The 15,749-nt window shown below is 37.8% G+C and overlaps 1 protein-coding gene across 1 annotated transcript in view; it reads left to right on the plus strand.

Moving 5' to 3' along the window:
* Positions 1-15,749, plus strand: part of arhgef17 (Rho guanine nucleotide exchange factor (GEF) 17) — a 95,193-nt gene that overhangs the window by 54,653 nt on the left and 24,791 nt on the right. The window contains exon 2 of the mRNA XM_030153107.1: positions 12,032-12,109. Coding sequence (XP_030008967.1) covers positions 12,032-12,109 — 78 coding nt within the window. The remainder of the gene's footprint in view (positions 1-12,031; positions 12,110-15,749) is intronic.

The raw sequence follows: 15,749 nt of genomic DNA on the forward strand, positions 1-15,749 counted from the left end.
ATATACAACTTTTTAATTAAAACTACGGTGAAATGTCTGCTCTCTTCACAACTTTTACTCAATGTGTGTGTGCACTCAAATTCACATAAAACCCTATTGTTCCTCTCATCTCTCAGCTTAAATGTCTTTATTTTCAGTTTGTCTCTTCATGTATATCTGCTGCTTCTTAAAGGACTGTACTTTCAGCTCGGTGTCTTTAGGTTTAATAAAGGAGTGGCAAGCACTTTTGAGAGCTTGAGAGATGCACCACAACCATACAGTAATAATGTAAATTCCCATCCAAATAAATGAAAGCACTAAAACAAGAACTAAAAATGAAAGTTGTGGTGACAAAAGTTTCCTTGTATTTCCATTTTGAGTGCAAAAGTATGTGTAATTTGTAGCAGGGATAGGATAAAATACCTCAGATATTTATCATTTTACTTGTCCATTGATCATTAAATACTGGTATTTTTATGAAAATCCATGGCATGCACTGAAGTTACAGTCAGATGTGTGTGTTACCTAAGGCTACGTTCAGACAGCAGGTCTTAATGCACCATTTAGATTTTTTGGTGAAATCCAATTTTTTTGTGTGCTTGTTCATATTAGACATTAAATGCTACTTCTACCAGTTTTGAGTATGAATGACCTGCACATGTAATAGAGGTCCTGATGTAATACGTGACCACGCAGGCACACACTGTGGTGATGGAAGTAAATATGTTCTTCCCACCACTCCTCCTCCTGGGACGCAGAATTGTAACATTTGTCACATTTTAATGATGTAAAGGTCAGATAAATGCAAACTGGCCGTTTATACTGAAGTCGCATTGCAAAATATCAGATGTGTATCAGATTTAGGACCACATATGAAAGTAGAATGGGTCAAATTTGAAAAAATCAGATTTGTGTTGTTCAAACTGTCTTTAACAGATCAGATACAGGTCACACATGGGCAAAAAAATCTGATTTGGGCCACATTTGCCTGCAGTCTTAATGTAGCCTTAGACTAATCTAAAACTCTGTGCACCTTTTTGTGCGTCATTTTATCCCAGTTTGTAATTTCCCTGAAACTGAGACCACAACATATTTAGTAAATACAGAAAACTGTCCCTTTTAGCTTTAAGGGGTATTTTTTTCTCTATCAATCACATGGAAATCATGATGTTATTATAGATGATTTTCTTGTGCTGTATCACATTTCACAGAATCCTTTTATTATAATATTGTTAGCAGAGACAGTGTATTGTTGAAGGATTTATTGTTGGTTAATGACATGACAGTAGCATGGTTAATGTCATGGTTTTAGATCTTGATCAATCTCATACTGACATATGAAGGATTGAACAGATCAATCATTAAAATCACAGTGCTGTCCAAAATGTTCTGCTCAGCTGACACTTAATACAGATGTTAGCTGAACTTTGGACTATGGCTTTTAAGTTTATAAACCATTTTATACTGATACTTTAGCATTTGTAACACACAAAAGTGTTCCATTTTAGTCTGCTTTAACTTTTATGTTATGTGTTTTGCTGCTGCTGAAGAAATGACTAACAAAAAAACAACTTCAGACAGTGAAGGATCACCCTGAGTGCATGATCTGCTGATCCAGCTTCTGAACTCTTGTATCCACAGTGTGATTGATGCTTAAGTGTTAGATTATAAAATAATGATAAAACTTCAGTAAGATAGATTAGACTGCCACAGTCTAATTAATGGGAACACAGCAGCTGTAACAGATGGATGTGCATTAAAATGGGGACTTGACTTTATCTTCAGTCAAAATATTGCAATAATATCTTTAAAAAATGAGTTACTAGTCAGATAACAGTAATTCATTAAAAAGTAGTTGCACACACCCCAAGCTTTCAGAAACATTGTTATAGTTTGGCTGAACTTGAAAGCACAAATATTCTGATCCAGATTGTGGCTTGTGGTTTTTCCCCAAAAGATTGCCATGATTTATGGCTCCATCGCCCATCTATAATATAATATTGTCTGTGACTTCCACCCTAATTTGTTGCGAGTGGGCAAAAATCATCAGAATCACAGTCCTTACATCACTGCTCACGGTTGTCATGGTTATCTGTGGGTGATACCCTTCAGAGCTCTGCCAAGTCTTCACACATAGAAGTAGAACGAAGACAAATACATCTGTGTTTCTCAATGGAACGACTGTCAGGTAATTCTACAGTGTGAAGCAGGGAACAGACAGACACTGAGCAGACCAGGACAGAAGGATGGATAGGTGGATGGATGACAGCTTTAGCCTGCCCTTCTCCTCTCTCAGAAGGCTCCATCGATTATTTATGGAGGGATTGGTCAAGTCTGGCTGAGCGAAGCAGAGCTGAGCGCTGTGAGCGTCTGCCCTGCCTGCTGTCTCTCATTATATACACCCAGGGGGAGGGCACATACACACACCCTCACACACACACACCTCCCATCTCTCTGTGGTCCCCACACCTCGACATGCGCTCAGATCTAGCTGAAGTGTGTTTTGCCTCCACATAGCGTGTGTGCGCTGCATGACACACACACAGTGGTGACAAGCTGTGCAGCAGAACCTACCTGCTACAGAACCGACGCACACTTTAACACACGCAGCCACGCACTGAGGAGAAAACACTGAATACACCGAGGAGCAGAAAATTTGTCTTTTAAAGGACTGAATAATTTAGAGCATTTGTTTCAAGGAAAGGAACAACAGCTGGAGGGAACATGCGTATTTTAGGTTGTTGAGTAAAGGTGGTGCTCCTTCTGTCTGAACCTACCCTCAGGTTTGTCTGTTTTTTTTTTTTTAAATTGTGTGGACATGAAGACGGACTTTCTGTGAAGAAGACGAAGAGTGTTTCTCCTGTGTGTTTATGAGTGTGCGCGAGGGCACACGGGCTGTTCCGTATGCTGCAAATGGTTCGAACCCTAGCCCAGTTCAGCATCGCTCTGGAGGAAATGAATGAGAATGGAGAGAACACAGGAGATGAAGTAGGCGGAGGAGAAAGAGACAGCGGTGGAGGTGAAGAAGTGGTGGAGAGGGACGCTGTGGATCAGTTCAGGAACGGGAATGGGAATTTGAATGGGAATGGACTTTGCGCAGGAAGCCCTCAGTCTAACGGAGAGGTAGATGTTTGTGTTTATGAAAGTGTCCCATCCCTGTCCAAATCAGCTTAAATTCCCCTCCATCAAGTTGCATTTTTTTTTTTTTTTTTATTATTAATCCACTTTTTTCACTCCTTCTCTCACTTTTTTTTCCCCTCCTCATGTGCTGTTTATGTCCAGCTTCTCATTCCTTTCTTTAATGGGTCAGTCTCCTTTAGATAACGTCCTTTTCTTCAGATCCTCTTCTCTGTCTCCCCCCTCATGCCTATCTATAATACAATTAGAGCTGACTGAATCATATAATTAGCTCCAACACCTACCGTCACACCACCACAAACACCTCTATTCAGCGTCTGCGTCCATCTGCACGCTCACTGTCCAGTCTTTCCATCATACATTTACTAAGTGTATTGTCATTGTCATTATTTCTATTTTAATCTTCACAGAAATTGTCTCCACCAGTGTTTCCTTGAGTGTTTCCCATGTTTGAGTGGTGAACTTAAGGTGTGAGTGGGAGCGCAGTCAACAAACATACTTTGGATTACAGTCATACATGTGTGAAAGCACTCGCTCACACATAGACATAACATAGTTGCTGTAGTTCTGCTAATCTTAACACCCGGCCTGTTAATCCACGCCAAGGATTGAAGTGTATGTGTGGGAGTGTCCACTAAGTCTCCACAAGAACACAGCTACATTTCTTCTTCCTCACAACTTATGTTGGGGATTTCTGCGTAGTTATGTTAGAAGTGTCTTCACTGACACATACGGTACAACTCAAGATCACTAAGTTCATATATAGAAAACAGTCTGAAAAACAATCATTTTACTATTATTTCTTTTATTTATTTGTAAAGCAGGTTTCAATGTAGACAGTACATTTATTTATTTGTTTATTTAGCAGGGACAGTACACATTAATGAACATTTCTGTAAATGTGCCAGTATTAGCAAAAAAGCTATTTTTCAACTCTTGCCCCTGGGTAAGATGTAACATACTAGGATTCATAAAATTAGAAATATTTTAAAAATACATAATGCTTCACATTAGAAAGAAAACAATCAAATAAAAAAGCAACATATTAAAACTCAAAGATAAATCATGAAAAAGACTAAATATAAAGATACATATGTGTATAAATATGCACACCTACATACATGCAAACAATTGGAAAATATATTAAAATGAATGTAAATCAGGCTTAATAAACCCTAACATTGGTGAATTTATCGACTCAAGTGAGAAGTATTATAAGTTTAAAGATGAGCGTAATGGGAGAAATGATGATGATGATGATGATGATGATGATGATGGAGGAGTTGTGAGCTGGATCAATAATGTGTGCGTGTATGAAGGAGAGAGAAAGTTATCGATCAGTGTGGACTAGGTCACAGCAGTCTGTGGCCTGCAAATGACAATTAGTGAGTGAATACAGACACATACATATACCCCGCACTCCTCCCTTCATGTGCATGGCTGAATTACATAAGTCTGTTCACATGCAGAAGGCAGGTGGGATGTGAAGTGTGAGAGTCCACTCACGGGGCCGCCATCAATCTGGGGCTTTTATAGATTGCGCATGGCTGAATAATGGAAGGAGAAGGGGATGGAGACGGAACGGAGATGCTCCCTGTTTGGATTAAGAGGCAGCCTGTTGCTGCTGCCATGGCTGTTGCTTCTGCTTTCGCCAGGCTGTTGCCATGGGATACAGTCATCTGGGAGGGGAGGAAGTGAGGGGGGGGGGGATCCAGGCCGAGGAGATAGGGGAGGTGTGATGACATGGAGGAGAGGAGACAGAGCTTTGTCTCTATTATTGAGGCTTTCAGGGGAATAAGTTCAGCTCATAGTTTAAGAAACACATGATCTGGTAAAATGATGCAGTTGTTTTTATGGAAAGATGGATAGATACAGTCGTGGAAAAATTATTGGCCCAGTTTCTTGTTCATTTTAATGCCTGGTACATTTAAAGGTGCATTTGTTTGGACAAATATAATAATAACAACAAAAATAGCTCATAAGAGTTTAATTTCAGAGCTGATATCTAGTCATTTTCCATGTTTTCTTGATAATAACCAAAATCACTTTAGTTCTTTCATCAATATCTATAGCATTGTACTGACAAAAACAGTGCTTTTAGGAATTCCATGTTTTCTTTTCTGTCTGTTTTAGTCACATGATACACACAGGAGTTAGTACTTGATTGCATAACCATTGTTTCTGATGACTTTTGATGGTCTAATAATTTTTTCTGCAACTGTAGATATATAGATGCACTTTATTTATCCCAAACTGCAAATTTACAGAATCTGTATCTTATCCAGTTAAATGCTATTACATAAACAGTGTGTATTAGTCATTTGTGTAACAGCCTGTAGTTAAAAACCTACTTGTGACTAACCTTATTTTAGCACTTTTCTGCCATTTTAAACATACCTCTGCTCTTTCTAGATGAGCAGATGTCTTATTAGCTGAAAATTATAAACATGTGTGTGGGTGTTCAGGCACTTTGAGTCTGACATTTTACTAGCGTAGAAACAGATTAACATAAACAGATACAAACCTGAATTTGTTACTGATAATTGCACGAGGAGTTTTCTGTTCCATAAGTTCAAATGTTGCAGCTGCATTCTGCGACTGCGCTTTCATTTTGCCGGTGGACAAGGTCACCGATGAAAGAAACCTTTCCCAAATATTTGATAGCACACAAAATTGAAAGCACCTGTGGTATTTTATAAGACAAGTGGGGGAATATAAAACACTTTTCTTACCAGTAATAGAAACAAAATTACATTTAGTTACACTTGTTCAGTGCCGTTTCTTCAATCTCAGTGTTTGCCGGTGAAAGTGTTTTGTAGCCGCAACACAAAAACAGCAGCAATTCACAACAATCAATGCATCAGAAAATAACAAAAAAAAGAATGGATTGGATAAAGTAATGTTTTGTGATTTTCTGGTTCTGTTTGCTTTTTAGAAGGAAACTACTGAATGTTTTAAGAATGGTCCTGAATGACAGAAAAATTCATTATGTATCTGCACTGTTTGAAGACCTGAAACACACAGACACTGGAAATAAACAAAAATTATTTTTAGAACAATATTCTAGGATTGAAATATTCAGATTACTGTGCATATTTTTCCAACTGAAATACTCAGACTAGTTGAAAAATGTGGTGAGTTTTGAGCAGATGTTATATGTTTTATACAGTATCTACACTAGACACATGCTGGACCTTTACATTGCAGCCTTTTGTGGTTCTTTAATTGCGCAGGCTGACACTGTGATTGCAGTTCGATTTGATTATATCTGCAGCTCTACTTGTGAAGAATACATTTATCCCCCCCCCCCAGATGTCCACAGTATTATTAAGACAGCAGAGCTTTCAGAGGGACGGACCGTATGAGAACATATTGTGCTGTATCACACACCTGTACACATAGTTCTCTCAGGAGCTTCCACTTAAGAGGTAGAGTACAATGCAGTTTGTTTAATCAGTCATATATAAAGAAGTAAAGAAGTGGGATGAAAATCATACAAACAAATAAAAAAGAAAATAAAACGTATATACAACCTATGGAAGACAAGCATTTACATAATCAGTGTTTGTCTAACAATTCAATTCACTGCTTTTGGTCTTCATTTGTATTGTCGTTCTATCTCTGTACTATCAGGAACAGTGAATCATACTGTACATCATTTTAGTTCAGCCCAGAATGACCTTAAGTGGGCCGGACCAGTAAAATAGTAGATAATAACCTATAAATATTGACTAATTGATTAATATATAACATTTTTTCTTTGTTTCAGTGCAAAAAAAAAATAAAAATGCAGACATTTATAAACATTCCTTTCGCAAAAAATAATGAATAACCTGAAGTTTCTTAAGAAAATAAGTGCAATTTTAACAATATATCATTTCTACATGCGCATTACAGATCACATTCGATCTACAAAGGCACAAAACATTTAGTAACAGGCATAATATTGTTAATATTTTGTGTTTTGGAATCTGGAGTTGTCATTATTTATAGGTTATTCTGCTATTATTTTGCTGGTCTGATCCACTTCTGATCAAATTGGGTGAAAAGGAGTTTGACGCCCCTCACTGTTATTTTGCTGGGCCGAATTGTAATCTGTGGCGGGCTGGTTTTGGCCCACAGGCCGTATGCTTGACACCCCACCCCCCCCACCCCACCCCACCCCGCCCGTCTGTACATTATGAGAACAACAACATGTACCTTTCTGACAGCAGTTTCTCTATTTGAAAGAAGAACTCAGGCTGTAATTGTGATGGATGTTTGTGCGTCCATTTGACCGTTATTTTCCTTTATTTTATCTTTCATGTACGTTGGGCTCACTATGTGGGTTGTGTGATTGCGTTCTGCATCTGCGTCAGATATGTCTTTCGCTCCATATCAAATATAGAAACAACATTCCGAGCCATTAACTATCAACAACTAAACAGCATGAGTAAAGAGAGTGGGCTGCTGCTGCGTGTGTCGGACAGAACAGAACAATGACAAAGCATACAGTGATTCACCATGTGTCGTTATAGTACTACAGTCAAAGTGTTTACCCATTGTTTTTAGGGAACTTTCCGGTCTAAAGCTGGTCTCAGACTGGACTGAGGTGGTCTGGACTGAGTGTTGGCTTCGCCGTGTGGACCCAGCCTGTCCTGTGACCTTTCAGCCTCTCAGCTGGGGTTACTATGGTAACCCTGTCAGCGAAATGAAACTAGCATTCCTATCATTATTTCACCATGTTCTGAGATGTGTGTGTGTGTGAGAGAGAGAGAGAGAGAGAGAGAGAGGAGGGGGAAATCTAATAAGACGACAGGAACAGCTCAGAGGATCATTCCAGTCTTGAGGGAACTTCCCATCTTGTTTCACCTCATTGTCACACAAACATACTAATCCCTGTCTTCTTTTTCTTCTGTTTCTTCAGCACCTAAGCACAGAATGACTACTGAGTGTGTTTTAGATGATCAGTCACTCTCCCACCATTGCACGCGTGTGTTCTTTCCTTAATTTACCTACGCTTAAGCAAAATCAGCCGACCTCAGAAGTTTGTGCTTGTTTTCATCAGGTTGACATCCAAATAATGAATCCCAATTAAGCTGTCGTAAGAGTGAGAGAGCGGGTGTGCATTCATTAATTTGATTATGCTAAATGAAGTTGAATTTGCATCAGACTTTCTTGCAGAGGCTGCTGTGTCCTTGTGTTCAATGCATTGAGTTAGTTTGTCTAGAAGTGTTGTAGAGGCCAGAGAAGTCCTGCTTTAATGAAGTGCGTTGTACATTACACTGTACTGCATCCCAGGAGGCAAACATGCACCGAACCATGAAGCAAATGCATTTAGTGTTTGATAAAGGGGTTAGGTGTAGTATGGATATTCCAAAGTGTCAGCAACAGGGGGAGGTCATGTTCCAGAACACACTCACAGCTACTGAAATACTAATGAATTCATGTTACATCTCCACAGATTACAGTGGCGGAAAAAATACTAGACCACCCCTTGTTTTCTTCAATTTTTTGTTCATTTTAATGCCTGGTACAACTAAAGGTGCATTTGTTTGGACAAATATAATGATAACGACAAAAATAGCTCATAAGAGTTTAATTTCAGAGCTGATATCTAGCCATTTTCCATGTTTTCTTGTAAATAACCTAAATCACTTCAGTACTGACAAAAACAGTGCTTTAAGACATTCCATGTTTTCTTTTCTGTCTGTTTGAGTCACATGATACACACAGGAGTTAGTACTTGATTCCATAACCATTGTTTCTGAGGACTTTTGATGGTCTAATAATTTTTTCCACGACTGTATACCACTCAAAGAATAAAATATGTGAACTCTTTACACACATTTGTGGTATCATTGTGTTTCCTCCTTCAAACAAATTCTCAGTAGTTAAAAATATCTGATGTCTTCATGATAGTTTACATTATAGCTCTGTTTTTAGAATGAAAACAACCACAGTGAAACTACACTGCACCAAACATCTGTTTAGAATCATCTGAAAAAGGTCAGAACTGTCACAGTTTCATCTGAACTGTGGATCAACAAATGGTGAACATAACAATGACAACATAACAGAAGAAATGCTGTGATTTCAGCGTCTTTTCCATTAGAACTGTGTCCATTTGTGAAAACAGTGCTTTTTCTTTTTTATCACTTTCTTTGGCTTTGAAAGTTGTTTCTTGGTGGTTCTCATCCATGGCATTAGTTTTTCTCACCATGGGAGACCAGCAGAGTGACTCACTACTCCCTCTAGTGGTCACATATATCCACACTGACATGTCAGTCAGTAGCTGTGAATAAATTCAGTCCATGTCTCTACAACTGATATCTTACAAATAAAATCAGAGCTCTTTATTTGGACATCCATCATGCATTTTAAATTATGATCTGTTAATGGAAATTGATTTTGATCATTTAACAAGTATTTCTAATCATCTATTAACAGTGTAAAATAAAATCAATCAAAAATGACCACAGTAATTTGTTCTGGTGTGAACATTTTTTTTTTTTTTGCATAGGCCTAAATAATTATATGGTCAGTCAAAATTACAAACAGAATATTTTATGTTATATTAAACAGCTCTAACAAGAGCATATCAGTAACTGCACAATATTCACACAGTGCACACTTTGTCCAAGCCCAGTCCCAGGTGCATTAACTATGCTATAGTGGATTCATTGTAAGTTTATTCCAAAACCCAAATTAATGTGAAATCACATGGAGTACTGAACATCTAGTTGGCTATTGTTGACATGTTTATATTTGGTTGCAGACTAATGAGTTCAACAACAAAATAGAATGATTAGTGTAAGGCACGGAGCCAAATCATTTAGATTTTAGGATGCAAACTTCATTGTGTGGAAAATGTTCCCTTGGCATAACACAGTGTTCAGCATTACATCCACGGCCAACTACACATGAATCGTTTTTCTTAAATATTTAATAGAATTTCCAGATGACAAAAAATCAATAGTCATAAGTTTGTGTGTCTCTCCATATAAAACTTAAGGAATACTGCTACTTGCTGGAACAGAGTGTATTTTGTACATATGAGAAGTCTTCTCTGGATTATAATTAGGGAGTATAAATGGATGATTACTGTGTTATTGTGTGTTGCCTTCTTTAGCCATGTTAAGTCTTGTATTTATTCCCCACACTCCATTGTGTTTGTGCTTTGGTGTAAAATTAGACTACACTTCGAGCGCTTCCCTCCCGCTGTGAAGGACCAGCAGCTCATATTAAACTACATTATTTGGCATAAAAAGACGTCACTAGTGTTGTGTAAAAATCAACGTCTTTTTAAAATATTTATTGCAAAGAAAAGTGTAAGGACATTTTACAGAATTTTTTTTGCCCTTTTCCCTAATAAAAAACAGGTTTTCCACTGACATCACCTCTTCCTCTCTCACACAGATATTTGCATACACTCCTCCACACGCCACCTTTCACCCTCTGGTGGTACCCCACAGTGCCCCTGGGATGCACAACACTAAACATGGCCTTTCTGGGAACTTATTGTTTCAGTTATTTATAGGGCACAGTGGTGCTGGCAGAGGGGAGCAGGGGAAAAGGGAAAAAAAACCCTCCTCTGTGTGTTTATGTGGCCTGTATATGTGCGAGTGTGAAAGGCACAGAGACGTCGTGGTTACATGCAGAGTCGTATTTGCCACCAGAATATTTTGGGATTCTCCCTCGGGACCCCTGAGATAATATATCTGAGATGTTCCATGATCCGAAAACTGCCCCTGGTGTCCTCCTACATCCCTGTCAAATGTCTTTTACTGTGAAAACAAATCATCCCTGTTGTAAAATCTGAAATAAGGTCACAGATTATCTTTTGAATTAACGTCAAATATAAATTATGGGTTGTTCCGCTCTGTGTGTGCAACCATCCACCTTTCATTTGTATGTTTGTGAAACTGCTTTTGCATCTAAATATCATGTGTCACTGTTCTGGTGAACTGCAGTCATTGTTTTTCATGGACTTTCTGGCCTCATAGGCTCATAATCTCATCGAAACTACTCTGCAGGGAGTCTGGAGGATCAGGAACGAGGAATGGGTGTTATAGGAGATTTGAGGGACATTTGATGTTACGAGTGAAAATACAAGAAAATGTTGATTGTGGTTTTAATAAACCAGTCTTTAGAGCTTATCTTAGATTATATCATTTGTTTTGTTTATATTATAATTTAATACTGTGCCATCTTGTTGTCTTGTTTTGTTTCTGCGCCTTTCCTTCTTGTAAATAGCGTTGGCATAAATAAGCTGTTGCTTCAGCCTATGCCTTTTAACCCATGTTTAATACAGAAATATATAGAATATTACTCTTTATTGTCAGCATATGGTAAACAATGCAACATTTCACAAATCTAAGGTCAAACAAACCAATATAAACAATAAAAAGGGGTAGCATTCTTCTTCTTTGTGGATTCAGGAGACTAAACACTACACTGGCACATTGCTGCCCCCTGCTGGTCTGCGGCATGTGCATGTGGGTTTGCAGACTTGGAATTTATCGACCATGACATTTCTATTTAGGACAGTGATGTTGTGCCATTTATGTTTATTGTTTTCCCTGCTGTTTGGGTTCTGGTGTTTTCCTCACAAAGCAGATAAAAAAAGCCTCAAAATAGAGCTTGTTAAGAAAGTCCACTAGGGATCAGCTCTGGGCAAGGTCGATTAAGTTTTGATGCTCCATGCTGATTTTAATTTGGCTTAGGTGGCACCCAAAACAGCTTGTGCACTGTGTTTAATCTGTATAATGTCAGGGAAGACTCTGGTTTTATTTCTTAGCCTTATCAGGTACTCTGACCTTGAAAACACAGAGGGGTTCTGGAGGGTTTTCCTAAGTCACATTTTGAACTATTATTCTGCACCTATACAAAATCATCATATTGATTTGATATTTTCTCCCTTCTGTCTTCGCAGGACATGAGGAAACATGTGATGATGACTCTCCTGGACACAGAGCAGTCATATGTGGAGTCACTACGCACTCTTATTCAGGTAGCATGCACGTGAAATTACAGCTTCACACTCCTATAAACCTAAGGACACACAAGGACAATGCAGATTTCCTGACATGTCTGGTACTCAAACTGCGTTATTATGCGCTTGTGCGATCACACAAACACAAACAACACCCACTATTGTACATTCAAGGATGGCTTAGGACATGAATAACAAATGTAGGTAACACAGGTGTTATGTAATCCACTTATTGTTATTCATCCCGTCAAGCTAATCTGCTAACTCCATCACATCTCACTGTCATCAGCATTATCCGCCCACACAAACACACTCTTCCATATCCTACCCCCCATCTACGTAACCTTTACCCCAAATTTTCGCAGCTTCCCCCTTCTTCCTCTTCCTCACACAGACACTCTCACTGTACACACTCCTCTCCTTTCCACTTAGGTTATACAACACGGTGATCATGTCACTATTCACCGCGTGGGTGAAGTCACTGTGTACATCTGCGTGTGAATTTTCATGTGGTGTGTCATGTGTGTGCTGCAGATGCACGTCCCCCCCCCCCAGGGTCGCTGACTTTGCTCAGCTTTTCCCTATGTATGTGATTCTCTGTATGTGTGTGGCCGCAAAGTGAATAATCCTGGGCTGTGTTCCCATGGCGACACAGAGAAAGTAAGTGTTACCACGGTGACTGCAGTGTAAATGCAGATCCCTGAAGAAAGGTGTCAGATGTGGTTCAGCTGAGACATCACTACAGCAGCACTGTCCCAAGTTGAAATGACTCTTTTTTTTTTTTTTTTTTAAATTTCGTCTTGGCACTGTCTCTTGTCAGTTTTTGTAACATTCTGACATGAAGACATAACAGGCTTGGCATTAACGCAGTTTATTCTTATCATTCAATGCAACTGTCCCATTTAATATTCCTGTTAGAGTTTCTTTGCTTTAAAAACTACTTTCAGATTTGGTCATTCACAGGTCACACATAGTACATAACAGAAAAAGTACTTCATGCTATTTAATTAGAAGGTATCACAATGGAGCAATTATTATCAGTGGCGGCTGGTGAAATAATTGCAGTATCCAAGTTAGTTTTCAGCTGCACTATAACCACATATCACCACTAGGATACCGTCAGGGAAAAAATTATTAGACCATCGAAAGTAATCAAAAACAGTGGTTATGCAATCAAGTACTAACTCCTGTGTGTATCATGTGACTAAAACAGACAGAAAAGAAAACATCAAATGCCTAAAAGCACTGTTTTTGTCAGTACAATGAAAGAACTTAAGTTATTTTGGTTATTATCAAGAAAACATGGAAAATGGCTAGATATCAGGTCTGAAATTAAACTCTCATGAGCTAGTTTTGTTGTTATCATTATATTTGTCCAAACAAATGTACTGGTAATTGTACCAGGCCTTAAAATGAACAAGAAATTGAAGAAAACAAGGGTGGTATAATAATTTTTTCCACAACTGTATATCAAACTACATGCACCACTAAAATATTAATTTGAATTACAATAAAAATACACAGTATGTGTTTTCAGTCAGGTCCCTGACAGTGTCATTTCCACTGATGGTATAGACAGTGCATTTAGACCAGGGGTGAAGGTAGTCACGGTAGATCATATGGCATTAAAAAAATAGGAAATCAGCATAAGGGTTAAAACATATCATTGATACCACTCATGCCAGGAATAGATCCCCTAACCCCTACATCAAAGCCTGTTGTGTTAACCACTGAGCCATTGAGCAACTTCATCTCAGTGCGGTAGTATTACTTCTGGTCCTATTTCCTGATTCCATTTCTGAGGAAGGTCTTGATTCTTTAGAGTCAAAAAAAATCCAGATTAGTATGCTAGATTTCAAAAAATATATCCAAAGCACACTGTGGGATTTGTGTAAAAATAAAATGCCTTTATTAATTCATGACAGTCTTTAAAATACAGCCAACGCGTTGTGACCTCTTGTCTTCATCAGGGCTTTTTTCACTAGTGAGTTGCACACCTTCATACAATCACTTTAATGACCTGAAGGAGGGAGGTGTGAGGGGGAAAAAACAAAACAAAAACATGCATACAGACATACATATACATATGCACACACATACACATATATACACACAAAAATAAACAAAAAAAAACAAAGAATAAAAATGAAAAAAAGAGAAAAAAATTAAATTAAAAAAAAAAAATCAATAAACCAAACAAAAAAATATTTAAAAAAAAAAGTATATATATACATACACACACACACACACACACACACATATATATATATATATATATATTTACACACACACACATACATACATACACACATATATATTCATATACACATACATGCATACATGTATACAAACATATATAATAAAATAAAATAAAATAATGTGAAAAAAAAAAACGCACTTCTAAAGTTAGGTCCCACTATTAGTTCCACATGCTCAAATGCAATACACTTTAAAATCTTATTAATTCATATTTTCTCATTACCAATCCCACATAACCAAATATGAAATAACCCTTTACAAAAAGGAAAGAGGTCTTGATTCTTTTCGGGGTGTGACGTTTCCTCCTGTGGGCAGTGCCCCAAGGCTCTCCTATCTCTTCTATTGGAGGGGGTCTACTGCGCACGCACCATTTATAATGAGTGTTTGTTATGGTAAAAGTAGAGCCTTGGGCACAGATTGTTGAGCCCCAAACAGGAAACATGTGACTTGCCTGTTCACTAAACGACCGAAAACATTTTTAAACTACACTTGAATGCAGATTTAAAAAAACGGTACTCACAGGCTGTATTGTGTATAGCTCGTTTACTTAAATATTAATGTTTTTGTAAAATTATTTTATGTGATTCCCATCATCGTCTTGTTCATGTGAGACAGGTGGGGTAGCACCCTAGCGCCCTCTATTGGTGAGCCACCACTGTTTATTACATTCAATTAAGAACTGGCTTAAGATAAAATAAATATTGTACTTCCTCACATAATGTTATATTTTACATGAGTTTAAACTTTTGTACACAACACCCATGAGACACCATAAGTTAAAAACAATGTATCGTTGAGACACAACATCTCCTACAGTGGTGTATATTGCTATATCATTTATTCTTCTCCATATTTAGTGATGTGTTTTTCTCCACAGCATGAACATAAACAGGTTTGCAGGAAACAAAGTGCACAGATGACAATATATTATAGTTGTACTGAATATTAAACAGAAATTTTTGTATCATCACACCGTATATAAATACTTAAGTCACCTTGATAAAAGTACCTCGTAAGGATTCATAAACAGTTGCCAGGAATGACAGAAAATGACATTTGAAATAAGCCATCTGTTGAATGAGTAGCTATGATTCACCCTTTAAAAGGCTGGTAGTTTTTATGTTGTGTTTTATGTGTTGTAAAAGCCCGGTTAGGTGCTGGCATTACAAATTATCCTAGGATACAAATGCTTGGTCTGTGGAAACAATCTATGCTACATACCCGTCCCTATGCAAATAAAAACTAAATAAACAAATATATTATGAAGCGATGCATCATGTTTCCTTCTGTCTCTTTCTATGTGCTGTAGAAAAGAGGATTTGTTCGCTATAATACTTTCAAAGAAGGGACCAAGCATTTAGGCACAAAACACTAGAATTAAAGTTGGAACAAAAATGTA

Source organism: Sphaeramia orbicularis, chromosome 13 (genome assembly GCF_902148855.1).
Source record: "Sphaeramia orbicularis chromosome 13, fSphaOr1.1, whole genome shotgun sequence".
Classification (NCBI taxonomy): domain Eukaryota; kingdom Metazoa; phylum Chordata; class Actinopteri; order Kurtiformes; family Apogonidae; genus Sphaeramia; species Sphaeramia orbicularis.